Source organism: Pelmatolapia mariae, linkage group LG13, assembly GCF_036321145.2.
Source record: "Pelmatolapia mariae isolate MD_Pm_ZW linkage group LG13, Pm_UMD_F_2, whole genome shotgun sequence".
In the NCBI taxonomy this organism is placed as follows: domain Eukaryota; kingdom Metazoa; phylum Chordata; class Actinopteri; order Cichliformes; family Cichlidae; genus Pelmatolapia; species Pelmatolapia mariae.
Genome location: NC_086238.1, coordinates 7569097 through 7596498, shown reverse-complemented (window position 1 = coordinate 7596498; position 27402 = coordinate 7569097). Strand labels below are relative to the sequence as shown.

The window sequence follows — 27402 nt, the reverse complement described above, 5'->3', positions numbered from 1 at the left end:
CATGAATATTAAACCAATGACGTGAAGTATCACAAATGAACAAGCATTGTTCTGGAAGTGCAATGGAATGTGGTTTAATTTCGCTTTAATTCTATGTGCTTTTATAATGTTCACCTTTTCCCAGTTGTGCCAGCGGGTTTGGGTTCATTGGTGTGCATTACAACCACGCTCTAACAATGCCGGGCCTCCCCGGTGTCAGCACAGTTCATGAATCCTAGCCCCTTATGCACCAGGCGATTAGTATGGTGCTCTGTCTGTGGGGCTTTGCCAGAAAATGAGTTCTCTTTAAAACATATGCCCCCTGCTGATTCTTTTCCTTTCCTGATATGAAATTCCAATTTTTTTAATGAACACCAATTTCCTGTACAGAGAGGGGGGGAAATAAAGTTCTACTCTTGGTCTGTTTTGGATGACTGCAGTTATCCTAAATTAGCAGAAAGCAGCTGCGGACATTAAAAGCAGAAAATATTTAGGTAGGTGTCTAATCAATATTCAAGTGTGAGCAGGAAAATCAGCTGGTGAGATTTTCCATATTGCATATGCAAGTGACTGGTGTGGCAGAAAATGGAATTACCAAAACTGTAACAAATTCAATTAAGTCATTGATTTCTAATAAATTGGCTTAATCACCAGCTGTTGTCATGCTAAGATTGTTGTGTCACAAGTTTGTCATGCTTGTCGGTCGTGTCTGCTTTACAAAGGCAGCTGAATCTATTTAAAGGCTTTAAAAGAGCATTTTATATGATTTAATCTCCAATAACAAGATCAACAAGATCTATAAAAAAACACACTGAGCAATACACAATTAGCTAATCTGGAGTTTAAAGTTTATTACAGTTTTACAAGGCTTTAACCACCGATAACAAATAATTAACATCTGCGTAACAAATGATTTGCTGAAGTCACCATCTTGTTGCCGGGCGATCTTTCCCTTGTGCTGCTGATAATGATGTAGCTCTTCAATTATTAGGGAACCTTTTTTTTCGGTCAAAGTGACTGGAATCATCATTAATCTGAAGAGATTAAAATTAAACACGAGTCAGTCATTCGAGCTGCTTCTTTAAATATTTAATCTAAAAATATGTCAATTTGAATTGATATGTAGGCTCAGTAGATATCAAACAAGAGAGAAAAATTTGCACTACATCTATCACCACTCCCAAAACTAAAAGGAGTCACACCCATATTCTTTCATGCGAAGAGGGAAAAATAAAAACAGTCACTGAGCAGTTTGTATATTGTCATTGCCGCTTTGGAACACACTGGCACACAGTGGTGTAGTGTACATTAATATTGTACAATTGAACTAGACATTGGTGATAAATTATGCATAATAGGCACTTACTATATTGTATGGTCTAAGTCTCTCTTGGGTTTGGGCATTTGCCTCATCGGGAAGAGACACCACCCCTCCTGTGCCCATCATCTATGTAGAGTAAAAGAGAATTTAGAAGATGTTCCAATCTGATCCCATTAACAGCAGGTTTGAAGTGTTTTAGTCGTTCCTGTTACATTTTGCTCTTATTTAACATTTCATTCAGTTCCACATATAATAATTACTCACCCTAATGGTTGCCTCAAGTTCTCCCACACTTCTCTTTCCACCTGGTAGCCATCCATAGGACCAGTGCTGGGACAGGGTGACCTGAACCACCAACGCCAGCAACAACACCTGCATTATAACTCTGCTGCCTGCTTCCATTAGAACTGCAGGGGAAGCCAAAATTGTAGTAAAAACCCCCAAAAAGAAACAGTAATGCCACAGTATCCTTGCTCACAGCTCCTTGGCTTGCAGAGCGGGGACTGTAAAGCATCACCAGACACTAGTAAACATTTTAGATAGTAATTAAGGAGAGGAGTACTTTTAACTTAATGAACATTGAACAAATTTAAGTGACTACTGACTCACCTCTGTATTTGCCTTGTTAGCATGTGTCGCATTAGGCAGTGGGGGGATTTTATAGGTGTTGTACAAGGCTGCTGTCAGGATTATAATCCCCATCTGCAGGTGTGACACATTCACTGACTAATGGGACACAAAATACTACTAATGGAGTTGGCTAAGTGCTCAGATATGCTGACATCACCGTGACAGTTCACACAGCATTAAAAATATAACAACAAACATCACTGTGCTTGCAGTAAAGAGGCAGACAAAAAGACAACATTAAGATGAACTCCGATGTTCCTTACCATCAATTATTTATTGGATTCAGCTTTCAGAAATAACGTTCAAATCCATACAGATGGAAAAGGCAGAAACATCAGTGAAACAAGATGCTTGTGCATTTCTAACATCTGCAGCAAGGTCTCACTGTCAATACCCTTACTTCATAACATTCCTTCTGCATGACAAAAGATTAAAGTCAACATTGCAGTAAACCTTAGTGATGATCAATGGCCACTAGTATTTATGTACAGACTAAATTAACTGAAGAAAATGATCAGTGTGTCATGAATGAACCAATCTTACAAAGTTACGATAATGAAAGTACAAACACAGTAGAAAGCTCTTCACCAAAACTCCCGAGCATACTGTTGAAAAATAATTAAGTAGAAGCCTTGCAAAAATATATGCTTTGTTTTTGCCATTTAAATATGAAACCAAGACAACTGTAGCTATTACAGTCAAAAAATGCCAGCGTGTGCATGATTCATATTTTGCCCGAGCATTGTTATTTGAGATCAATGCTTTCTTCTCACTTCTTGCTTCCAGTGAATGAAAAAGGTTTAGCTGCATCAATTATCAGCTGTTTCTACTGTGTTTTTCCTTTCTTTTCTTACACACTTATATATATATAATTTATATTCTGAGAAGTGTCTCTACAAACAGTTAGCCGATGATCCATACATGAGACCACCATTGAAAAACAATGCATTTTTAAAAATGTATATATAATATCTAAATTAAACATACAGTAAACATCTGTCTTATCTTTATTAAAATTGTGTCACTTGGTGACAAGTCTTTCACGACTAGAACTTCTAATCAGTATGGCACTGCTTTATGCAAACATGCAAAAAGGTGTATAAAAATGTTTTTTAAGTAAAATGTGACTGCAATGATACATTTGAATTCATGTAATAATACAATATTTTCTGCCTGTTCCAATGTGGGCTAATTACATTTTGCAGAGTCAGGCACGAATCCACTAAGTAATATTGCCACAGGCAAAAAGAAAGTTGGTGAAGTTGAATAATATTGCAGCAGGCAGCAGCTGTTAAGTTATTCCCAGACAGAAGTGAGGTAATTTGCAGCGTCTAACAGAATGAATTGTGTCTGAAATTTTATGTTTTACTTTGAAATAAAAGTAGATCATAAATACTAGTTACACATACTGGTCAATATTATTTTAGAAAAAACATTATTAATTGCATCCTACTGTATTCGTGAAACACACTTTTTTTGCTCTTCACACCAATTAAACATGTTAAGTGTGCAACATAAAGTACAATGTAAACTCAAGGCATTGTGCCCAGTAACTAAAATGAAAACAGGTGCACTGTACAATGCACTGGGTTCATATATATATACATATATATATATATATATATATATATATATATATATATATATATATATATATATATATATATATATATATACATATAATGTTGATAATGTTGCAATTCAATTAATACTCTCTTTAACAATTCTAAAATGTTGTATTTTTGCATTATAAATTTTTTTTTTATAATTTATCCAAGCCATTAAGTAAAATTTGAATTACTACATTTTACAATGGGGTACTTGAAGATCAAACATTCTCATAAGAGACAGACTTTTTTGTGGACCACATGTTTTCAGTTATATTAAAGTATATTACACCATTTAGTTTAAATCTGTACTCAAGTGCAAAATACTAAAATTGCTTGCTTTAGAAAACAACATTCAGAAAAAATTGCATATGTTAATTTGACACAAAGCATACAGAGCATTATTACACTATTTGAAATTGGCGTAGTCTGAGAAAATGTCAACAAAATCCTGGACCACTCTGTAGCAGAAGTCGTATTGCTCCTGCAGAGAAAAGCGAAAGAAAAAGTGTCACCGTGCAGAAATGATTCCAAACATGTTTATGCACAGCAGGTTTGATGTTATGTAGTTTTTCACCTACCACGGTCTGAACCATGTGTGGTCTCTGCATGCGTAAACTCTTGACTGTCTGAAAAACGTCCAGGAGGCCTTCAGCTTTCACTCTTTCCAGAATGTTACTGAGGGCAATGAAGGTACCCGTTCGTCCTGCACCGGCACTGAGGTCATTAGGACAAAAATATTAGGAATCTCATCATAAAATGTGAACATTAAAACTTTGCAGAGGAACTACAGATAATTATAAAACACACCGCAGAAGATGAACAACAAGAAAAGGAACCATTTCTTAAGAGTAAAACTGCAATGAAACTCTTGTAATCTCACCACATCCTTTTTCCATTTAACTAAAAAAAAGTTAGCGGGAGAAAAAGGTGACCTCTGTGTAATGGTGCTAATAATTATCCCCACTTAAAGAGAGGCTAATCCAAACGCTAACACTAATCAGTCTGGAAGCTCAGTGTTTGACTGAGTCAATGTTTACAATGATGGTGGGATGGAGGGAGAAAGACAGAGAGAGACAAGGAGTGAGCGCGAGAGCGATGTGCGATTTGGAAGAGAAGTGTAGAGAGACGTTAGGGATTGCAGCGGGTTAGCCCCATTCCCAAGAGACAGAGAAAAAGCTTTAAAAAGCCCCTCTTAGACAAGTGGTGATGAAGGAATAGAAGAGAGTGATGACACCATTTCCTGTCGTTAGCTCATCTTATCAGATTAATCATAGTGGGAGTCAGAGGAGATTTCACTTTGAGAGGTTTTAATTGACTGTGAATCAGTGGATTGGATCAATCCCACAGGGGCATGCTGCTTTAGAATCACTTCACCTGAAGCTAGGTTCTGATCAAAGCTTTCACAGCTAAGTCTTTATAAGGGATCACATAAGTGGTTTAGGCATAGAACACCAAGCCTACTGAGGAGAGGAAAAATGTACAATTTATTGTAACAGACATTTGTAGGAGCAAAAAGTAGGGAAAATGAAACGGGTTATATTAAAAAGCATGAGTGGACAGCCACAAAGTGTAATATAGTGTATATAATTTCCATCTGATGATGTGCACTACGCTGCAGAATTCTCAAATTGAAGTTCCTCACCTGCAGTGCACAATTATGGGACGGTTTCCAGACTGCTGCTGCTGCCTCTGCACAGCGGCAATAATGTCAATCATCCCTCTTCCCTCGGCTGGTATTCCAATCTCAGGCCATCCGTGGAAGTGGAAGTGTCGGACATGTTGTGACTGCTTTTCCTGGTGTTGGGCAAATCTGATTGTTATTTTCATCTAATTAAAAAATGTAAATGGAATGAAATGACATGAACTTTAATTTGCTTTGATGATAACAGCACAAAGAAAACAGGTTGGGAAATTTGTTCAAGTGAAATGTCAATTTTAATATTGTTAAGTGTTTTAATTAAACATTACGCACTGGTCTGTAGGTGAGAACCATGTCTTTGAGAGTGAAGGTTTCACACTGTGTATCTCCAGTCAGCTCCACCGTATAATCTCCAAATGTTACACTGCCCTCTGATGGCCAATACCGGTAACACTTTTCCTGTTTGAAGAGTTCAAATGGAAACGCAAATGGGCTACAGTTAACTGGTTTATATAGTGTTTGGTTATTATAACATGAAAATTAATAAAGACAAAACCACAACACACATTGACAAGTATGCAAACTGTATGGAAAATAAATATGAAAAATTAAATAATAATATATGGTTTAAATGCTCAACTCTGCTTTTCAACCTGTACTTTTGCAAGAACACCATACTGTACCTGCTCCCTCTCTTTGAGTTCGGTGAGCATAACGATTGAATGGCACCTCCACTCCCACACCATCCTCCAGAAGTCCTCCACTGTGTGAGACAGTGGGCCCTGGGTTGCGATAAAATAGTCCTTCTGCCTGTAGCCCTGGAGGGCAGATCATCTGGTAAACAACACTTGAGAGTGCAGCAAACATAATATTTTGCATTGTTTGTAAAGGAAACAATGAGCTTTATATATACTTCTATGGGAAATCTATACAGGAGGTCGTGAGGGAGTGCTTACATCAATAAAGGAGGCATTGATGTAGTCGGTGAACTCCTGTCCTCTTTTCACTGAGAGTATTACTCGGTTGAAATCATCTGCAAACAGAAAAAAGGAAAATGAAACTTTTCACAAGTGATTCCTAATAAAATAAAACTTTGAAAAGGGCTGACGAAAAAAAAAAAATCCTAGCCGAGCTAAAACTTTAGCTGTGTTATTAAGGCCAAACGCGCCGCAGTCTATATCTGTTTTCAGTGTAAAAAGTTGTACCCAGGCTTACTTTTCCTACTCCAACTGCAACATAAAGTAAAGATAGAAGCCCAATTTAAATGTCACTGATCACAGAGACATGAGCTGATTATCCAGATATCTGTGTACGGCATCTATAAAATCACCAGCAGGGTGATACTTTGATGTTACTTAGATGTGATGTATTATGAAACTGTTCCGAGTATGAGTGAGTCCTTACACGGAATGATCTGAAGCACACGGTTCTTCTTCATGTTGGCAGGAAGGTTCCCAGTTCTCATGTTCTCCTTCATTATGCGAACGTTGGTCAGCTTCTGATGGGAGAAAACACGCACAGACGGAAATGATGAAAAAGTACATATAGGAAAGTACAATGCTAATAAAGCTGGTGATTTTTTTTAAAAGCAGATGACGCTGGAACATTTCCATACTTGTAACAAGTAAAAGCCAAGAAGCTGGACAAAAAACATTAAGGTAGAGACGAAGAAGAGGTGAAGAAGAGGCACTGGGGAATAATTCCTTCTAGTGTGTAGGGAACTGTGAAGATACTTTGTAGCAAAAACGTGAAATTTTCACAGAGCTACAGTAAATTCTATGAGGCAGATGGTAGTGCCTTATAAAGTTTAGTTGATCCAAAGCATTGTTATTTATGTTACTACTGCCAAGAGCTGCACCCTGGGCAAGTTTTCCATGAAAATATACCCATGCAGGGCGCAGGGTGATGGGCACGATTCATTACTGACTGAAATGTTTAAGAGAGAGCTTCTTTCTTCGTACCCTGAACTCCTCCTCCAGGCCCAGCCTGTCGTGGGGAGCCCTGGTGTTGTGAAGCCTCTGCAGATGGCCCTCCAGAGAGCACACATCTAGCTCTGTATCTCCATACAGATAGTACTCCAGCAGAGCCTGGTAGATAAAGGAGTACTGCATCTAAGAAAGAGGAAGACAAGAAGACGAAGTTGTAGAAGTAGTTGCTTTGGTTTGCCAAACTATTTCCCACTATTTTTGCATCACAGACATTGTTGTTTCCTATGCCCTCGCTTGTTTATGCCACGACCAGAGCAGCGAGTTGAGCTGTCAGTCCAAGGTACAACAGGTCGGAAAGGGTCAATACTTACATCTGTCTGGATCAGTTGACAGCGCTGTTCTCGTATTCTGCTCACAAACCCAAAGACATCCACTCTCTGTTCTATGTGCATCATGTCGATCATGCTGTCAATGACAATGAATGTCCCAGTCCGCCCAACCCCGGCACTGTGGAAACACAAACAAGAAGCCTCAAGGTCTTCTCTGTAACAAACAGCAAAGTGTACAGAACACCGAAAAATGTGTTTGGAAAGGCTTGAATGTAATATTATATTTACATGTGCAAGAGCCTTCACAGGAGTGAATGTATACATACCACAAACACCTGAACATTACATTTTCTAAGCACTTTTTTTTTGGCACAAGTTATTATATTTCTCTCAACATAGAAGTCAATTGTGAGCAGCTACAACCATATGTAGAAGTACTTCACCTCTGAAGCCCAAGCACAGCCCTAATAAATTTACAGGGGTCATTTCAGCAGACGACACCTCTGGGAGCACAGAGCTTGGATTCCACGGTGGGGTGTTGAGGTCTTTTCAATGGGCCCCATTCAAGAACAACAGTTCCACCTCCCTGAGCACCTGTTGCAGCAGTTGCTACAGTTGGCTGCAGATTTCTTTGGTGGGGCTTAACACTGGTTGGTCAGGCAACATATATACACCCTATGCAAGGATTTTTATTCATCCACAATGGGCTTAACTGCAGTTTTTATTAAATTTGTTACCTTTACTCATAACTATGAGCACTGAAAAAGTCTTTCCTGCATCCTAACAATGAAATGCATCAGCTCACACCGGATTTATATAACTGTGCTCAGATGCCTTCTTCTGGCCTCCTTTTTACTGCACATTTTACCTGCAGTGCACAACAATAGGTCCAGCGTAGGATGGATTGACAGCTTTGACCTTCTTGAGGAATTTCAGCATGCCGATGGGTGAGAATGGCACTCCGAAGTCTGGCCAGCTGGTAAAGTGAAGCTGGGTGACCAGCCGGGGAGCTCTGGGACCATCGCTGCCCTGCTGTGAAGCAAAGACGCACAAGGTTCATATCGGTGCATAAATAATGCTTTGAAGGCACAAATAAGTCATCTGTCTTTTTATTTTTTACAAAGCCAGCCAACCACAAACTGATACCTACTAGAAAAGGAACTTCAGTTTTATTGATTTTTTTGTCATTTTGCTTTTTGGGGTAGAATGTAATTATTAAACACTTTGCCTCACTTTCATTTCTCATCGATACTCTAGAGATCAGAATTCCATTCTCTTGAACACTTGGTTGCTTTGTGTTCTGAGAGCTGAATGTTAAAGCACCCAGTCTGTCAGCTTGTACTGAAGAGCTACAGCAGTCACAGTTTTTAGAGTCAGAGAGGATATCTGTGCTCGTCTAGCTTCAGATGGAGAGGGAACAAAGTGAATTTTGGAATCTGAAGGCTTCGCAGTACACTGAGTTGGCATCCAACTCGACAGTCAAAAAGACAAGAAAAAATACAGATACTGTATGTGTATGAATTTCGAAAGATAAAATGACGGAGCCAAACACTGCATATTAATACAGTTCTCGCTGTATTTTAAATACACCTACATATTTATAATTTATGCTGTGTCTGTTATCTGTAGCCTTTGATATTCTCTAATATGTTTCCATACTGGTTTTTCATTTATTTATTATATTTTGGATCCTATTAACGTTTGCTAAAATGCTCCAATTTCCCCATGGGGACCATTTTTGCACCATCTCAACGCGGCTTAGTTTCATCTTCAATATTTAATAAGAACCTAGCAACTACACACATAGGTTGTTACATTATTACAGTAATTAAAAAGAATATTAAGAATAACTTGTAAAATTACACTATTACTTTTAAACCATGTGTAGATGTTTAAATAAAAGCAGTAATGTAAGTTTATTTTTCCTTTCCTTACAGTACAGTATTTAACAGCTGCAAAACCATATCACACACGCACACCAGTGTGTGAAATATACTCCTGGAAACACCTACTCTAGCAGGAATTACCACAAAGATGTTTTTCAGTACTTTGGCAGGTGTTTATACACAATATGCACAAAAGTATTGGGTCACACCTCTTAATTTGTGAATTTGGGTGTTTTCAGTCCCATTGCCACGGCTGTATAAAATCAAGCACCTCGTCATGAATCTTTGTGCAATTTCTTCCCTCATAGATATTCCGCTATCACGTATAAGTGCTACAGTTTTACTACAAGGCAAGTGCTAAGGTGCATAGTGTGTAAAAGACTCCAACGCTGTCCTGACTTTAAAACTAATAGTTTCTAAACCTCTGTGCACTCTGTGCTTCATGCCATGGTTTACATGGCCTAGCAGCTCCTGTAAGACTAACGTGTACATTTGTAGTATGTGTAGATTCACATATTTTACTTACATATTGAACACAAAATTTTCTAATGGTGTAGTCCACCAGTACAATGACATCCTCTAATGCCACCCTGATGTTCCCGTACATCCAGCAGCCTTTTTCTGGCCAGTACTGATAACATTTTTCCTGGTAATGGAGAAAAACAATACAAATTATTTTTGTGGTACTGGAAGGAAAATGAATGCCACTAAAAATGCATAGGAGTTCATTTGTCCTTGCAATTGTTGCTATAGACATGCATCTATTTTGTATATACTATAGCTACATATAAAACTATCTATTTGATGTGTGCCTTTTACAAATTCAAAGGCACTCACAGCGACTTTGTGCTACTCTTTCAGTCAATAAGATCTTCACAATGACGTTTCAACTCATTAAATACATTCTCAGACTAATTATCATGAAGCCTCCTAGGATCTTATCAACAATTATTTCATCATTGATCCCCATTGCCTCTATTCTGCCCCATCAAACCTGCTGTTGAGCGCTCAATTGATCATCCCTTTGAGGCTAAATTTAATGCGATGCTAAGTAATCTGCTGGGTGACACTTTGCATGGATTCTCAGTTAAGAGAGGGGGTCGAATAAATTATGTCCATGACTTTGGGTCTTGAGAACTTAAAAGGGTTTTCACTAAATGTGCATCGGAGGCACAGGGATTTTATATTTCTTTAGAATAATGCAGTGCAGAGAGAGAATACCTCCTTCCTTTCTTTTAAATTCGTCAGCATTACTATAGTTGCTGTTTTCTGTTCCCAAATCATCCGCCAGAAGTCAGCCACTGTCTCAGGTTTTGGACCTAAAACAGAACCAAGAAATGTAGTAAAACCAAAGTGAAAATGGTTATAGACTTGGGTAAGATGAGAGAAAATGTGCATTTACCTTGAGCTGCAATGAATTTGTTCTTTTCTTTATAACCCTGTGGTGATAAAAAAAAAAACAGTAGTGAATGAACATTTTGATGAGGATATTTATTCACTTTATAGCTTAACATAATTACTACTCACATCTATGTAAGATGCATTTATGTAGTCTGAGCACAAGTGTCCATCGAGATGACTTAACACCACCCTTGAATGATCGTCTGTGGAACAGAGGGGAAAAAAGGTAAATAAAAGTGGTTCTTAATTTTCATTTCAGCCCACAGCACGTTTCCTTATGTTGGCTATCAATAAGTCTGCAGCCAGAGGGCTTTTGCAGAAATACTGTCTCCAACTGCAGAATATAGATCCTCACTCACATGGTAAAATATTTGGATATCTGTTTTTCTCTCTGTTGTGCTCTCTGCTCGCCTCCTCAAAGGACCCATGGTGGTAGTAACACGGCAGTGACTATAAAGAGAGAATCCAATCCTCATGAGATAAAAATAAAGCCACGGGTACAAAGGCTGCTAACATATAATCTTAGTACTGTTTTTGTACACTTTTTGCTGTATGGTTGCAGAACAAAGATCTCAATCCACACCAAATAAATGCATGCTTACATTGAACTCTTCTCTGAAGAGCTTGCCATCATCTGCAGAGCGTATCCGGTACTCCTCCTCCAATGAGTCCAAAGGGATAGGGAAGTACCTCTTGGATGGTGAAGGAGATCTGGGGAGGAGGACCACTGTCTGCTCTCCTGTGGTTAAAAGAATATATGGTGGTCAGACTGCTAATGTCTCCCTGTAGAGAACATTACAAGCTCTTACAGCACCTGCAAAAACAAGCCTGATAGCTATTAAGATTTCCTACTTCAGGGGGTATATCACGACAGAAATGATTTCTTAAGCCATAAACATGTCCCTGCTGCACAAAACTGTCTTAACTCAGAATTTGGCCTTTCTGTTTATTTATGTCGTTTTTTTACTTGAAGTGAAACTTCATATGGTTCCCTACAGCGTAAGAGCCTTCACAGCTACTTTGGACTCCAGATCGTGAAATCTTTCTTGTCCATAAAGAGATTGAATTTACAAACCAAATAAAAAAAGGCTTAAAAAGCAAAAAGGTTGCTTTATATTTTCATGCAGTGGTTATATTGAGTACAGCACAGACGTACCTTGCTCCTCCAAGAAGCCGTTTGGAATTTTTTTATCCACTGAGGTAACCAGAGCTTTCCTGTGGTTTTTGAACCTACAGTAAAGACAGGGTGAGAGGTGAAGAAAAGCACAACCATCTATTAAAGAGAAAAAAAGAGCTAAGCTTGATCTCTACAATGGTGCCACTAAGCACATAAGTAAACAACAAATACCAAAACCAATATCAACCATCTCATAGCACCAAAGCTGTTCCTCCTCATGTTGTTGTCAGCTGGCTGGTCAGTGAATGAGTGTCTCTGGCGTGACTTGACCTAGCCGTCTTTGTTTATTGTCTTAGTGGAAGAGCAGCTGTTTATCCATAAGCCACTGCTGACCGCCTATTTAAAAACCACCCCACCCCACCCCGATGCCCCGACCTGATGTATTCACCCTCATGCTCGTGCACATACACGTGAAAAGGGAGCTGGAATGAGTGAGAAAGTGTTAATGTGTATGTACAGATTTATTCACCGCAGGCAGTAGATTGTCAGCAGGACAACGATGATAAGAAGAAGGGATAAAACCAGTGTTGAAGGCAACACATGCACACCCTGATGGGTGGAGTTTCCTAGATAAAAACAAAGTGAACAAAGTCTATTAGTTTACAACAAAACAAGCTTCTAATCTAGATATCATATATTAAGGAATATACTATATCTGGGATGTCAAGGGCCACAAGTAGCCCACACTGACCCCTTTCTGTCAGTGTGAAGACATTTAACAACACATTTAAAATAACTGAGATTTGTTAATACAAGAAAAAGTGCAATTTCAACAGTACATCTCAGTTTTTCTACTTCATAAACAAATGTTGGTGGAGTAAATGAAATAAATGTGTCATCAGGAATAAAAAATATAAGTGTAAAAATTTAGTGTTCTGGTAGCTCATTGTCCAGACTCTCCTGTAATTTCAAAACAGAAAGTGACTTATGGATTTATTTATTTTTTACTGTTGACCCATTGTAAAAAGAAACAGACATTTCTATAGTACAGTAATGAAAAACAGAAACTCTTCTGTCTTTTATCTATTATTAATCTATTACTTAACTACTTGGCAATGTGGAGATCTTCACGAGTAGGAAAAGCTATAAAACCTATGAAAATACAGTCAAAAGTCCAAAATCTATGCTTGCCTTCACATTTTCCAAAGCCATCCAGCTGGCCAGATTGGAGTCTTTGCTCAGCTGATTCTGGCCCCTGGGGCTTACTGTGTGTTTGACAACCTGGGGCTATATTAAAGAAATATACTGCAAATACATTATTTGCACATGAAGCAGAGCTTAGCTCGGTTTTGTTCTTCAAAGGTTGAAATCAATTTTTTTTAACCTTTAAAGATCACTCATTGACAATTTATTTTTTCCTTGTTTTATTTAAATTTAATTCAAATTAATTTGTAAAGTGGTTTTAAGGGCATTTCCTGGACAATTTTTTGCTGGAAGTCACTAATCACTGTCTAGAAATAGTCAGTGCAATTTTGTGCTAATCTAACTGGTGCTAGTATTAGATTTGACAGACAGATGTGAAAATGATCAGTCCATCTAACTTAAGAAAGAGCATTATTATGTGAAATGTGAATCTCTTCTTTACAGCATGACTTTGTACATTTTTTGAAACATCGTAACTGAAGCCATAAATGACAATGGCGCATAAAATAGAGTAAAATATAGGGTAACAGAAAAGATCAGCAATATATGTCTTAAGTTTGTTAATTAAGTCATAAGGTACGAGATATACAAGATCGAGTAAAGGTGAATTCAAGTCAGTTTATCTGGTTTTCCTTTATATGTGAAAAGAAAAATCGTATCCTTCTAGAGTCTGGCTTTAACATTTATTTCTTAGACAATATAATTGCTCAGTTGTTTCATCAGTTACCTGCAGTTTGGTTCTCATGAGAAGAATTATTCACAGGAATAGAGATCCCAATCAGAAACAACACCATTGTCACTGTGGATAAAAGAAAAAAAAAACCCAAAGCAGTCACTTCAACAGAAAAAAACAAAAAATAACAGAATAAATCCTGCAATTCTACACAAACTCCACTAGACGGCACCAAACTGACATGAAATGCACCTACAGCTGGATATAAAACATAGAGGGCACAAAGGGGAGCTGGGCTTTGAAGATGTCTCTCTGCTGAGCAGTTAAAGTACTTGTGGGAAATCTGCTTGCTGTCTTGTCCTGTCAGGCTGACTTGAAAGAGCAGCATCAAATAACCTAATATTCAGACATCAAACCAGAGAGGAGGCTTTAACCCACAGGTGACAGTAACCATATACCCTATGGACCTAGAGGATTTGGCAGTGAAGCTGAGCTCAAGTAGTATTTGTTCGAGACCATCTTGTTTTGCTGTGCTCTGTTTGATGTACAGCACTATGCAAAGCTTAGCAGCAACAAGGCACACGTGCTGTACTCACTGTACTTTGTATTTTTACAAAAGTAAGTTCATGTTGCACATTTAAATAGGTTACACTTCTGCCTCACTGAACCTTCTCCCATATTCTCCATCTTTCACCGTTTCTTTCTCCGCTGAACCATAATTTTACTCTAAACTATATTCTAACTCTTTCCTTTGGCTTTATAGCTGAAAGCTTTTAGTGATGTATTTGGGGCAGAGTGCCACGAGTGTCCTTACAAAAAGGAAAACAGTATGTCAAATTCCTTACAACTTCGCCAGAATTAAATTAATTCCAACACATTATGTCTGTCTTTTTTTATCTACAAAGTACCAATTTCTCCAAAATCATATCCATTTCTTCTTTCTTCCCCATCCTCCAAACGAGAGGGTATAAAAATCACAGAATAAATTGGGCAAATGGGGCAAATCTGTCTAAATGGCTTTGATGGAATAAATGGGAGAAGCAAGAATTGAGTGTCCTAATTTATCCTCTGTTCTACCTCCCCGACTTGTTATAGAGGCCACAAGACTGGATGGAATAATTCATTGTGTCAATTTAGTTCTTCTAGAAATGGGTCATCTAGGGGCCTAATTTGTGATGTTTGAGAGAATTTTTTGCACATAACCCAAGGGGGGTTTCATATAACTATGGCTCCCAAAGCTTTTGTAGAAAACTGAGCTACATAATAACCCTCTAACAATATTCCCAAAACAAAATGTATGCCAAAACCTATAAATTACTATTGGACAACAAATAAGTGGCTGTGTTTTGTTTGTATTTCAATTTCTCTCTGCAGTAACACCTTACACAACACCCATGATCAAGACACACATTTACACAGAAAGTTGAGGCTACTGTGCATTTTTCTTTTTTACCTGAATAATCCCCAGGAAGACAAATCAAATAAATCCACCCAATCAATGGCCCAGAAGCATGACTGTGTGCAATGCACATACGCTCACTGCCTTTTCACATGTATGCATGCCTGCACATAATGTAAGCCCCACAGCCAAAGGCAATGTGTTGCATATGTGCAGCACTCTGTCGAAGGAGCCACTTCTCTACCCAGTGTTAACAAGCTGACAGTGCCAGCACCTGTTCCCCGCTCTCCCCCACGAGGCAAGTCACATTCACTCACATCGTACATCCCGCAACTAGATGTTGTAAGGCATATTGCGCGTATGGGGGTCACCGCACAGGTCATTGCATATCTGTCATATTCTGGCAGCTCCTGTATATACACCGCATAGCCAGGAAATAGGAGAAAAGAGTTTCATTGTGAAAAGATGTCAAATGCTCTGTTACCTTGAGCAAAATCATAAAAGGAAGAAACAGTAAGACATATCTTTTTGTATCACTAAAGAGAAAAGCAGAAGTGGAAAATAGAACAGTGTGAATGAATTTTAAGATAAGATAAGCAACTCTAGTGTGACCAACAGAGGAACAGCACAGCTTATATGCTGTACTGACACGCTGTAGCATAACAAAAACACGTTTATAACTTTTTAACCTTACGGTTGGCGATATATATCATAATTAGTAGACCCCGCCATTTAACCCTCATAGAAAGGGGAACTTGCTGAACTTTGTTGCCTAACCCAATTTTAAATAACTGATTGTGTCATCACTGTGGGACGGTGGTTAGCACTGTTGCCTCACAGCAAGAAGGTCCTCAGTTCAATTCCACCATCACCATGTTTGGAGTTTGCATGTTCTCCCCGTGTTTGTGTGGGTACTCCAGCTTCCTCCCACAGTCCAAGGACATACAGTTTGTGGGGATAGATTAATTGAAAAGTCTAAATTGCCCATAGGTGTGAGTGCGAATGGTTGTCTGTCCCTGTGTGTTAGCCCTGCGACAGACTGGCGACCTGTCCAGGGTGTACCCTATGACAGCTGGGATATGCTCCAGAAAAGGATAAGCGGAAGCAAATGGATGGATGATTGTGTCATTCCTAGCAGGTATTGCATCGTTCACTCCAGATGCCTGCTTTTTCTCTTCAATGAAATACTTGCAGCAGTGTGATTACTTCAACCTGCAGCACCTGGTTGACATAAATGTTCCCAGGAAATAAAATTATACTGCATCACTTATGTTGGGAGCGCAGACGCAAATCATCCCATCCATGCATGATGTAATGCAAAGATTCAGAACGCACACTTCTTGGCCTAATACTTGAGGGCAATACTTTTGGGCATTAGTATGCATTATTCATCTGTGATCCACTTTGCTTTGTGAGCACAGAGGAGACAATGATCAGCACATGAAAATAAATGTGTGTGGCAGCTGCAGAAACAGACCCTGCTGGATTTCAGCAGTATAAATTTCAAATCACTCCCCTCCTGGAGTTATGATATCCTAAAAGATCTGTTTCCAACAATAAAATAAAGAAAACACAAAATAAAGCAAGAAAAACTGTTGCTAACCTGGGTAAGAGAATTTCCTAGTTCTGTTATCAAAATGATTGTCTTCACTCTTAATTAGTTTTGTATTTATTCTCACAGATGTGGCCAGGCAACGTCTTCTTAAATAAAACAACAGCTGTATGAAGCCACCACAAATATGTTCCCTATTGTTGCTGTTTATTTGAGCAAATGCTGGTGAAGAATTTAACATATTTTAAATAAAGCAGAGCATCACACCTCGAGGCTTACCATCTGACGTCAGTTAAACACCTTTTTATAAATAATTTATTATATTCACAGATCAGAGAGAATAAAATCATATGAAGGTTTTACAAAAATCGGATTTTCTTATTTCTATCGATTTCTATAGATAGATACAGCAACTTCAAAATTATTTATTACAGTCCACATTTCCTAGGCATGCCTCTGGGGCTCTTGTGGCCCTCTCATGAACAGGGTAACTTGCTCACTTTATTTGCTTTCTTTACATGGGGGTTCACTGAATTTGTCTTCTTCTGGCCCCTCACCCAGGAAAAATTTGCCTTGGGAGAGCCTATCAGGAGCAAATTGCCCCGAGCGACACAGCTCCTGGGGTCACTAGGGTAAAAAACCTCCCCAAGGTGGCGATTCAGCTACGGCCACAAGCTGTGACTTTAGGACTGAGGTTCCAGAAATGAACGACCTCCGAAGGGTGTCTGGGCTCAGTTCTAGTGATAGGGTAAGGAGCTCGGTCATTCTGAACGGGTTAACAGTGGAGGTGCTACTCCTCAACATCAAAAGGTTGAGGTATTCTGACCAGAATGTCTCCCAGGTGCCTTCTAAGTGAGATTATGTCCCTCGGCTACCTTGGGAATGCCTCAGGATCACACCCAGATGAGCTGAAGTAGGTAGCCTTGGGAGAGGGAGGCCTGGGATTCTCTGTTTAAACTGCTGGGTCTGTGACCCAGACTCAGATAAGCAGGACAAAGATATATCTATCTATATATCTATATTCTATATCTATTATCTATCTATATATATATATATATATATATATATATATATATATATATATATATATATATATATATATATATATATATATATATATATAGATTTATATTGCTTTGTCCTGACCCAGACCCAAATTGTAATATCTGTCAACTGCAATGTCCATTCATGGAAGCATAATGATTTTTAGATTATTTGAGTCATCCTGTTTCCATAATGTGATGTTGTGCTGCTATTCATAATTATGGGAGATTGAGTCTACGGGAAAAAGGAGAGAAAAGGAGAAAAGATACATACAAATTAGACTGACTCGTGAGGCCACTTGAATCTCTCAAATCTTTTAAGGCAGTTTCTGAGTGTTCACATGGAAACTGAACATTTCATTCATGCACTTCCTCTGTGGTCACTGTTTTTGCTCTGTTATTTTAGTATATATACTCTCATGCTGCACTGGTATGAAACAAACAATACATTTCAGGTGTTTATTTCTGTGTAATCTATTCAACATAACAGCTAATTGGACTGAGCTGGCGTTTACAGCAGGTTTTAACAGACCGTCTTTAATACAATGCTACTATTTAAATTTGCTGACGTCAACCATGTCTATTGTTGCACATACATTATGTGCTACTCAACCCTGATTCCATATCTGCATAAATCGGCTTTTATAGTCACAACACATCTGTTTCTGCTCATACAGCTTTTCTTTTCTTTAGCAAAGTCAACACTCGACTTTGATTTCACTTGATTTCTGTGCCATCCAATTCAGCAGCACACTGTCGATGTCAAATGCATGCAGATAAAATGATTTTAATGTAAATGCAGTTTACTGTGTAGTTTAACATGACCACCTGCCTAGCCACTGTGTGGTTAAACAAGGCTAACAGCCTAAAGCCTCTGTGACTGTACTTACATCAGCATGCTATAACATGACCAAAATGACAGCATTAACATATGTGCAGCTCTCTTTCGGGCTTGCCACAAAGAGATCATCTCCCTCTATTTCACCCTATCCCTAACATCTTCATCAGTCACAGCAAACCTCTGCATTTCCTCCTTCCTTACATCCATTAATCTTCGCTGAGGTCTCCCTCATTTCCTACTTTGATCCCGCTTTTGTCTTAGTTTAGTTTTGGCACTTTAACAGCCAATATAAGCCGCACTTTTCTTTTATACCATTTGACTTCATTTCCTGCATTTGGGCTCTACACATGCTATACTGTGACAGTTTTCAAGGTTTTTATCAAATACAGTTAACTACATAATAACCAATCACAGCAAGTGCCCTTACATTGCCTCCCAAAGCACTCTCCAAATGCCTCCAACTGATCCAATTAAAACCAACTGTAATGTATAGTCTGCCATTTGGAGGATAGCTAGCATGCTGGCATTTGTAATTAGTACTATGAAAGAAAATGTGAATGTCTAAAATGTATTTGATGTCAAGGATGTTGGGGCATTTCACTCATAAATGGCTTGTTTAAGCATTATTCACCCCAAACGACATTCAGATCAACATTGCCTCTGGACACTTACAAAGTATAGCACTTTCTTCTATTTCATTGGGGTTATTTACTTTTTAACTACAGTTGACACTCTATATTACAACTACGCAGTCTGTATGTCTGGTTAACAAATAGCAGGTACACCGAGCTGACCCTGCTGAAAGCTTACTGCCACTGAAAACACCACTGCTTTGAAAAATGCATGTATTTGTAAATTATTCAACATGCTCCATCAATGACACTGTGTAGAGGGCATCTATGGCTGTTTGCCAGATGCAGTGCTTATTGAACTATGTTTTCTAATCTGAAACAAGAGAAGTGCTAGAGAAGAGCAGTGCATGACTATATATATGTGGCCAACACAGTTTAAAGTGTTTAAAGAATATGGATAGTATTTACTGCAAACTTAACTTTTTTTAAAAAAAGAAATATAAAAACTGTTCATAAACAAAAACAAAAAAATCCAAATAGATGGCTACATCCAATTGTGTCTCAGTTTCCTCAGATCGATAAAAATTCCAAGATAGATTCACATTGTGTGCTCGGCATGAAAGGATAAAAAGGATAAAAAGATTTTTTTGGTTTCCAGGGAACAGAAGAACAAAGGCAGTGCAAAAAAAGGAAAGAAACGAATAACAGAAACAGCCACCACTTCCGTTGTCAAGCGCCGAGGAAAAGGATGGAATGAGAGCACAAACACATGTCAGTAAAGTGTGACAGCAGAGAGGCAGGAGACATGAAAGAAGAGATGAGATGAGAAGAGGGAGGAGAGGAGTTGAGCTGCAGGAGATAAATGTCAAGATTCTGGGTTCACAGATAACAATCATAATGGAAGACATCCTTACTATACAGAGGTAGTAAAAAAAAATGATGCTTCACAGGTTTGGGGAAATCACTGCCATATCTTTAAATGCAACTTTTCAAAATACACCTGTCACAGATTTTATAAAACATCATATTACAACAGCTTTTTTATCAGAAAGACGTTTAACCTAACAGTGGGAATCCTATTGTATCTTTATCTCAACGTTTAAACCATGTTTACAGCTCAAATCCCTGCCTGTTGCATAGTAATGACTGAAAGAATCAATTTGGAGAAACAATTTGAAATTAAATTAGTCTCATCTACAAAGAGGACACAGTCATCATTGAATTATTTCCCATTAATGAATTGAATTGTAATTGATCCTCTAAAAGATAATTGACCTGCTCTGTGGTCAGATGCAATAAAAGACTTACACTTCCAAGCAAAGCCACACTGATCTGCTTTCAGCTGACTCGTCAGTCCATACCAACCATGTGATCCTAGTTCCTTTTCCTTTTCTCTGTTGGCTTTATGGGGGTTTTCTACCCAGTCCTTCTCCTACACATCATTTAAGACACCGATAATAGCGTTGAATCAAGAGATCACCGAGGTCGTTGGCAGTGCCTGAGGTTACTCTCGGCTTTGGATCAAGTCACAAGAGAAAACCTGGAAAATAAAGCAAAAATACAATAGTTAGACATGTATTAACCATCCTGCTGTTATGCAGTATGTACTGTATTATATTCTTAAGCAATAATGAATGTAGCTTTTCTATGACTCGTGTTTTACAGATGACTCAAACACATGAGAAATGCATGAGTGCACAATAAAAGGCAGGGTTAATGAGTAGGGTTTGCATCTGTAAAATACGCCAGAGAAAATGAATATGCATTGCATTTAATCAGCTGAATGAGTACGTGTATGTGCAGCTTTCTTTACTGTGCATGCCCAGCATTCATATACTGTATAGTCCTCTCTTCTATAACATCCTACTGCAAACCAAAACTGTTAAGACGTTATCGATCTCTGACCAAACATATCTTCTTCAATTCCAACAAGGTGTTGGTTACAAACAGGACTGTCCAATAAAGTTGTCACCACACACGGCCTTGTACCCATCCACAGATGTGCCTACACAATAATAACCACCACACAAAATGTGTTGGAATTATTTCTTTACTGTTTTCACAAAGATATAAAAGTGATGATATTCTATTGTCTTGAAGTCAGAGAAAGAAAACATGGCCTTTTTGCGCACTCACTCCTACTTTACCGGTATTGCACTGCCCACAGGTGTGAGACACAAAGGCATATTGTTAACACTTGCCACTGTAACGCAGCTTAATAGAGCACAAGGAGAAGAGATGAATTAGTCACCTTATCCAGCTGGATAAGCCCACTCAGTCCGTCTGAGCTGCGGTGAGGAAAATGAATGAGCAAGGTTTGGAAAATACCTCTTTTACCCCTTGAAGTAGGAGCAAGTTTTCCAAGTGCTTTACAGCTGCTGGCATTTTGACCTGAGAACTGCAACGCCTTTGTATCTGAGACTTTAGTAATCAGTAATGGTTCTGAACTGCATGTCTATAAATATGGCAGATCTTCAAGAAATACACCATAGTTTTTCTGTTTTTTCAAGGAACACAGATACCAAATTAACCACTTCCCGAACAAGATAGTGTCACAAAGTAACTTACATTTCTGTGTACAGTATTTTAGCTGACAGGTTTGTCATTGCAGTGAACTTATTAATTTCCCACCAAGGATATTAAATTTTTGCGTGTGCTTCTTAAAGGCTCTATAGGCCTTATATATGGCACTAAATTATGAGCAATATTGTTTTAAATTCCCAAACGGACAGACTTTTAAATCTATAAACACTGGGACAAATTAAAAAGATTTTTTATTACTAAAAAGGAAGAACTGGCAAATGTGAATAATATGTCAATTAGAAGACTGTGTTCTTAAAGCACTCCTAAATCTGTATTTTGCTGGCTGGCATTTCCAGAAGAAGTTCAATTCTGGAGACATTCGGTGACAATACAGCTAAAATGAGACTGACAGATCATTTCAGGTAATATGTTTTTGCCACTTTAAACCAGTTAGTAGATTTGATTTGATCCTGCCTGGTTAACACATTCGAAGCTGAGCTCCTTGGGGCTCTCTGGTAGAAATCCCAGCTGTCTATCTATAAAAAAAATACTGTTTCAGAGGGTTTAAGAAAAGTATAGTTATTAAGCAGTGGTAAAAAAAAAGACATTAATAATGGATGAAAATAGGTAATGTGGTATACTGAAGTTATACACGCTAAAGAATTATGTTGGGTTTTTCACAATGTTAATATATTATTATGAATGGTAAAAAGCCTGAGTTAAATTATAATAGGTATAAAAAATGTATGAAATGTGCTAAGTTATTCATACTGTATTTCATGTGTTTAAAGGTCTCTTCGGAGATAGTTAGGCAATCATTTTCAGCTTTTCAGCCTTAGTATTTTGGTCCTTTCAGCCCTGAACATTCAGTCCAAAGAAAAGCGAGACATGTTCAGAGCATGCAATTTATCCCAGGCAAAAGCACTTTCTGTGCCGCTCTGCCCATTGACTAACAGAGGAAACATGCACGTCATTAAAATTTGATGTGAGTGCATCATCACCCAGCACTCTGTGATTCAATCATTAATTCATACCACAACAGGCAACCCTGGGAACTGTAGCTAAGCAGTTTTGGAGTAAATAATCTGTTCATTATTATCATTATCATCATTATTATTAGTAATAGTAGTAGTATTATACTGTGATGAAAATATTTATAATCCCCATTCAAAAATGATGGGTGCTTTTCACATGCTCTCGATTTTAAATGATCGTGCTATTCAAATCCTGCTTTCCTAAGCCATTAATACAAAATTGATGGCTTTGATATCTGAGGCTCATATGGTTCCCTGTTATGATGACTCCTTGATTTCATGTTTAAAGTAGGTCTTCGGAGAGCATATAACTGTCTGCAGGCACCTTCATTCATAATGCTTAGTGTGGAGAGGCAGCTGAGGTTGTATTTTGCTAGTTGTCGGTTGGAAAATTTGATTTCACGCAGATCACACAGCCTGTCTGTTTGCAAATTTGATTTCATTTGTGTGTGGGGCTGCCCACTGAAAAACTGCCAGGACGACAAGACAAAACGCTGATTTTGCAGCAAGAGAAAAAGGAAGTTAGAATGCCTCCTATGTGTTTATTTAAAGCATAGCGAGTTTGAGACTTTTCATAACCTCTCTGCTCACACTAACCATAAACCTTTAACGACTTGTTCACTGAGCATGTCAGTATTGCCTGAGCCTCAAACACCAGTGCTTTGAAATTAGCAATTACTACCAAGGGAAATAGCTGTGAAATATTATTTTTATACACCCATATCAGAGAATGAGCAGAGTAATCTCCAGCCTGCAGTTTGAGGACACTGAAAGTGACACTTCTAGGGCACAGTATAGGTAAAACCAGGGACAAGAGATGATAATCACTGCAATTACAGCATCGCCACTCGTTCTCCTGCTGCTCAGCCAAGGATAATGAGTTAGCTTCTTTTACTGGAGTCCACTACAAGTGGCATAAAGTGTGAGCAAACAGAGCAAAACTGCTTTAGGCTATCATATACTTAAAGCTAAACTTAGCGCGTGCGGCACATATTGCTAGACACAATATTTTATTTCGTTTTCAGCTTCATTTTGACACACCAAACTGCTCATCTAATTAATATGGCTCTCTTTAGATTTGCTTTATGCAGGTGTATTCTCTGACTCCCTCACCATGAGAGTTGCCTGAAACAATCTTTGTGTTTAAGTGCAGTGTCTCATTAAAATGAAAAATGGCTTTCTTCCCCCACTAACAGACAGACTGACAAGGCTAGCACTTCCTCTTCTCACAGCAAGCTGCACCTCAAATCATGGTTTACTTAAGAAACCCTGAGTGAGCATGGCAAGTAGCCGAGCTTGAAACAGACTCTGTGATTATATCAATTCTATAAACAAAAAACAGACTTGAGTGATAAGATAAATTTGAGCAGGCTTCTTTGTTTTAAAAATGGTCTGTCAAGATGCAGACTTCTTAATAAATAAACGTGTATAGGTGTGCCTTAAGTGCATATGTAAGAATGACAGTCACTGTCATTCGACACACTTCATCATAATCATGACTGAAGAGAGTGCGGTCATCTACACACAACTGTAATGTTTTATGAGGTTATGAGGTCTCTTGCAACCAATTGGTCCAAAAAAAGCTTTCCTGGGGGAACTTTTGAACTGGCTGCTAGTTTCAAGTCTTAATGTATCCAACATGATGGGCTTTTTTTGTTTGTTTGTTTTTTGTAAATTATAATTGCTAAAGTCCAAAAAAGTGACTAAAGAAAGGCATTCTTCAGTATGATAACCAACTTGTTAACATACAAGCATGTAGTGTTGTTCAGTTTCTTAGTCAGGAATACCCTTGATGACCAAGATGGTGAAAATGTTCTGCTCAAGGTTTAACAATGGGACAGTCTGTGAACTATGGATACAAACCAAGTACAATCAACTTCAGGGGACATATGTGCCCACCTTTAAACAGCATATGTATGTAGGATTTTAAAATAAACAAAGTGCATATATTGTTATGTATTAGCTTTATGTTCCCCCAGACTTTTTCTCTATTTTCCTTCACCAGTGGTGTTCAGCACTTGTCTCACATCACATGACACCAGCGAAACCCCAAATTAGGTTTTACAAATTCCATCTGAGACAGCATCTATGGCAACCACTGAATTGGTCCTCAAGGATGTCACTTTGGGCAAACAATAACAGAAAAGTGGATAATGCTGTAATATTCACTCAACAATAACATGTTTTCTACACATACAGTTGCCATATCAGTGTTCACCACTTCAGTTAATGTTCAGCTTTATAACCAGGCATCCGTTTCATCCATCCATGCAAAACACTTAACATTGGCCATTACTTTCAGCTATGCAAACCTGTTTTAAAAAGGCCATTTTTAGCATCATTCTTACCTTAGGATACTGAAAAGTCATCATCGGCAAATTAACTTTTTTTTATTAACATGTGTCTAACTATAGCTCGTGTATTCCCAAGGTGAAAAAGATGTGGGCTAAGTAGCTTGATACTCACCCAACAGATGGGGAATGTGAGGTAATACCAAAATTCCCATTAGCTTTTACTGGCCCATTTAATCAGGGATGGAACTGGAGGTTAGGTTATTGTGAATGAGGTTATGGTGAATGAGGGGCATTTATAATTCATGTTTGAACACAAGGCGTTTGAATCAGTTCCTTAATGCAATTATAGAGATCCCATTCTCTCATTCACCCATTTAAACAGTACCATCCAAACATCTTCACCAGCTACATAGAAGCTCCCTGCCCGTACTGTGCTCACTTGTTCTTGATTCCTACTGCAGCATTTTCATATTAGCTCACAATTAGCAAAACAAGCTATTTAATTTCTAAAATATAATTTTTTAAACTCAAAATTAGAGCACAGCATGACCTTTCATCAAAACAGCCACATACAAATTAATTGACACATTACTCTCTTCTCACACGATATAGCAAAAACAGATCAAGCTACAGCATGATGTGCAACTGCAAAGGAGCTTAGAGGCCTGCCTACTACTGCATGTGTACTCATCCCTTTATATATATATTTTCAGTCTAGAGCAGCGAGGATGCTGCAGCAAGTACAAAAACTGTGACTGAAGAATTACCTATACGTAAAATATCTAAATAAATGATTAAAAAACTGCAGATCGCCGTATAATGAATATAAAAGCAATTATTTTATAAATATATATAAATCACATGGGGCATCCTGGTGGTAGCAGGGTGCATGGTATTGCTCCACTAACCCACATTTACTGTAGTCCATGTTGCCAATGTTCAGGAATGACACCGTAGAAGAAATATAATGTCCAGTCTCCGTGACCTGCGAGCGGTTCCCCTCTCTGGATTGCTGCTCTTGCAGATGCTTTTTATGATTTTTGCTTGATGGACAGTGTGATACACACAGGCAGTGGGATGCACGCAAGCTACGCTGACAACCGGGAGCGGCTGGAAAGCTTTGCTTAATAACCGAGGGTAAACAGTCGGTGTTTACGCATAAATACGCAAACGGAATAAAAAAATAAGCCTGTCTGGTTTCGCTGTGTTTTTCAGCGTATCTTACCGCGGTACTGCGGTGACCTCGCCTCACACGTAGCGGCGGCTGATATCGGCTTGTGTCGTTCTGCACGGTTCGTCCGGACGCCGGTCTCTTCTTATGTGGTTTGGAGAAAAGTACAAAACGCACTCGGTTGTGGAATCATCTGACAGGATCCGAAGAATGCGTTTAGGTTCCCCTGATGATCATGTTTCCAGCAGACCTCTCTGAGGATGTGCTTCCCCCTCCTGCCTGTCTACATGCGCTGAGCCGTATTATGGCAGCCAGAGTGGAGACTGGAGACCCTCCCCCGGGCGCAGAGCTGTATCAGGTGGACGCTCAGCATCCTTCACATTCCTGCATCACTGAAGGATAAAGGGCAGGCCTTTGCATATAAATGCTCAGCCGGCCTTAGTTTGTCTCCTTCCTTATGGCACGTTTTACGGCTGGCATCTTAGGTTTATGTTTGCTCAAAAGAATGCTCAAAACGCCTTCATTTAGTATTCTTCTGAGGGTTCTACATTAGGAGTTCAGAAGTGACCTTATTTAACTTTATGATGTTTCCACATATTAACCTCGGCTATATGACGCTACGCCGAATTTCTGACAAAAGGTTTATACATCTTAGTTTTTCTCTCATATTAGCAAGTCATCCAACACTTTATTTCAGTTTTGTGTATAAAGTAATGGAACACTCATGAATAATGCATTATATTGGGTTTATGTGTACACTGGGCATGGTATTTACAAGTAGATGTTAGTGTACGAATTAATATTGCATGAATCATCCCTAATGTATATGTCTTCAGCCCACTGTTGCTCAGAAAATGTTTGCAGTCACATTGAGTTAACATTAATTCCTGCACAGCAAGTGGCATTTGCATGGGAGTCATTATGACTCATGTGCTCCAAGGTAAAAATTTGAAGGGCGTCGGGGGAAAGTGTCTCTCAGACCCGTAGATTTGAAGGTAAATTTCAAGTATGCAGAGGCTGTTGAATATTATGGTGATAATAATGACCTTTTGTATATATATAAAACAAACAAACCAATATGTAGACATACATATACACACATACGTGCATATACATGTATACATAAATATGTATACGCATACATACGCATGTGGAAACAAGATCAACAAAATCTACATTCTAAGAATTAGTTGTGACAAAAAATGTGCCTCTTAAAGATATTCTAATGGAATAATCCTCCGTGGCATCATAACGTGA

The 27402-nt window shown here is 38.5% G+C and overlaps 1 protein-coding gene across 3 annotated transcripts; it reads right to left on the bottom strand.

Annotated features, from left to right (window-relative positions):
• Nucleotides 1-3636: 3636 nt before the first annotated feature.
• Nucleotides 3637-26478, bottom strand: LOC134639776 (receptor-type tyrosine-protein phosphatase epsilon-like). Of its 3 annotated transcripts, none has more exons than XM_063491168.1 (21): nucleotides 26200-26478; nucleotides 20432-20663; nucleotides 13771-13842; nucleotides 12370-12466; nucleotides 11880-11953; nucleotides 11326-11462; nucleotides 11083-11173; nucleotides 10850-10926; nucleotides 10725-10761; nucleotides 10544-10641; nucleotides 9849-9968; nucleotides 8305-8468; nucleotides 7479-7614; nucleotides 7141-7290; nucleotides 6584-6677; nucleotides 6136-6212; nucleotides 5863-5997; nucleotides 5513-5638; nucleotides 5183-5334; nucleotides 4119-4254; nucleotides 3637-4021 (listed from the first exon to the last, which is right to left on the bottom strand). In XM_063491168.1, the coding sequence occupies exons 3-21, from the start codon at nucleotides 13835-13837 to the stop codon at nucleotides 3947-3949; spliced, it is 2043 nt and encodes a 680-aa protein (XP_063347238.1). In that variant the 5' UTR covers nucleotides 13838-13842; nucleotides 20432-20663; nucleotides 26200-26478; the 3' UTR covers nucleotides 3637-3946. The 3 variants fall into 3 exon arrangements, with proteins under 3 accessions (XP_063347238.1, XP_063347239.1, XP_063347240.1); XM_063491169.1 differs by having other exon boundaries at nucleotides 20489-20663; XM_063491170.1 differs by lacking the exons at nucleotides 12370-12466; nucleotides 13771-13842; nucleotides 20432-20663; nucleotides 26200-26478 and adding an exon at nucleotides 12088-12131.
• Between the last annotated feature and the right edge of the window lie 924 nt (nucleotides 26479-27402).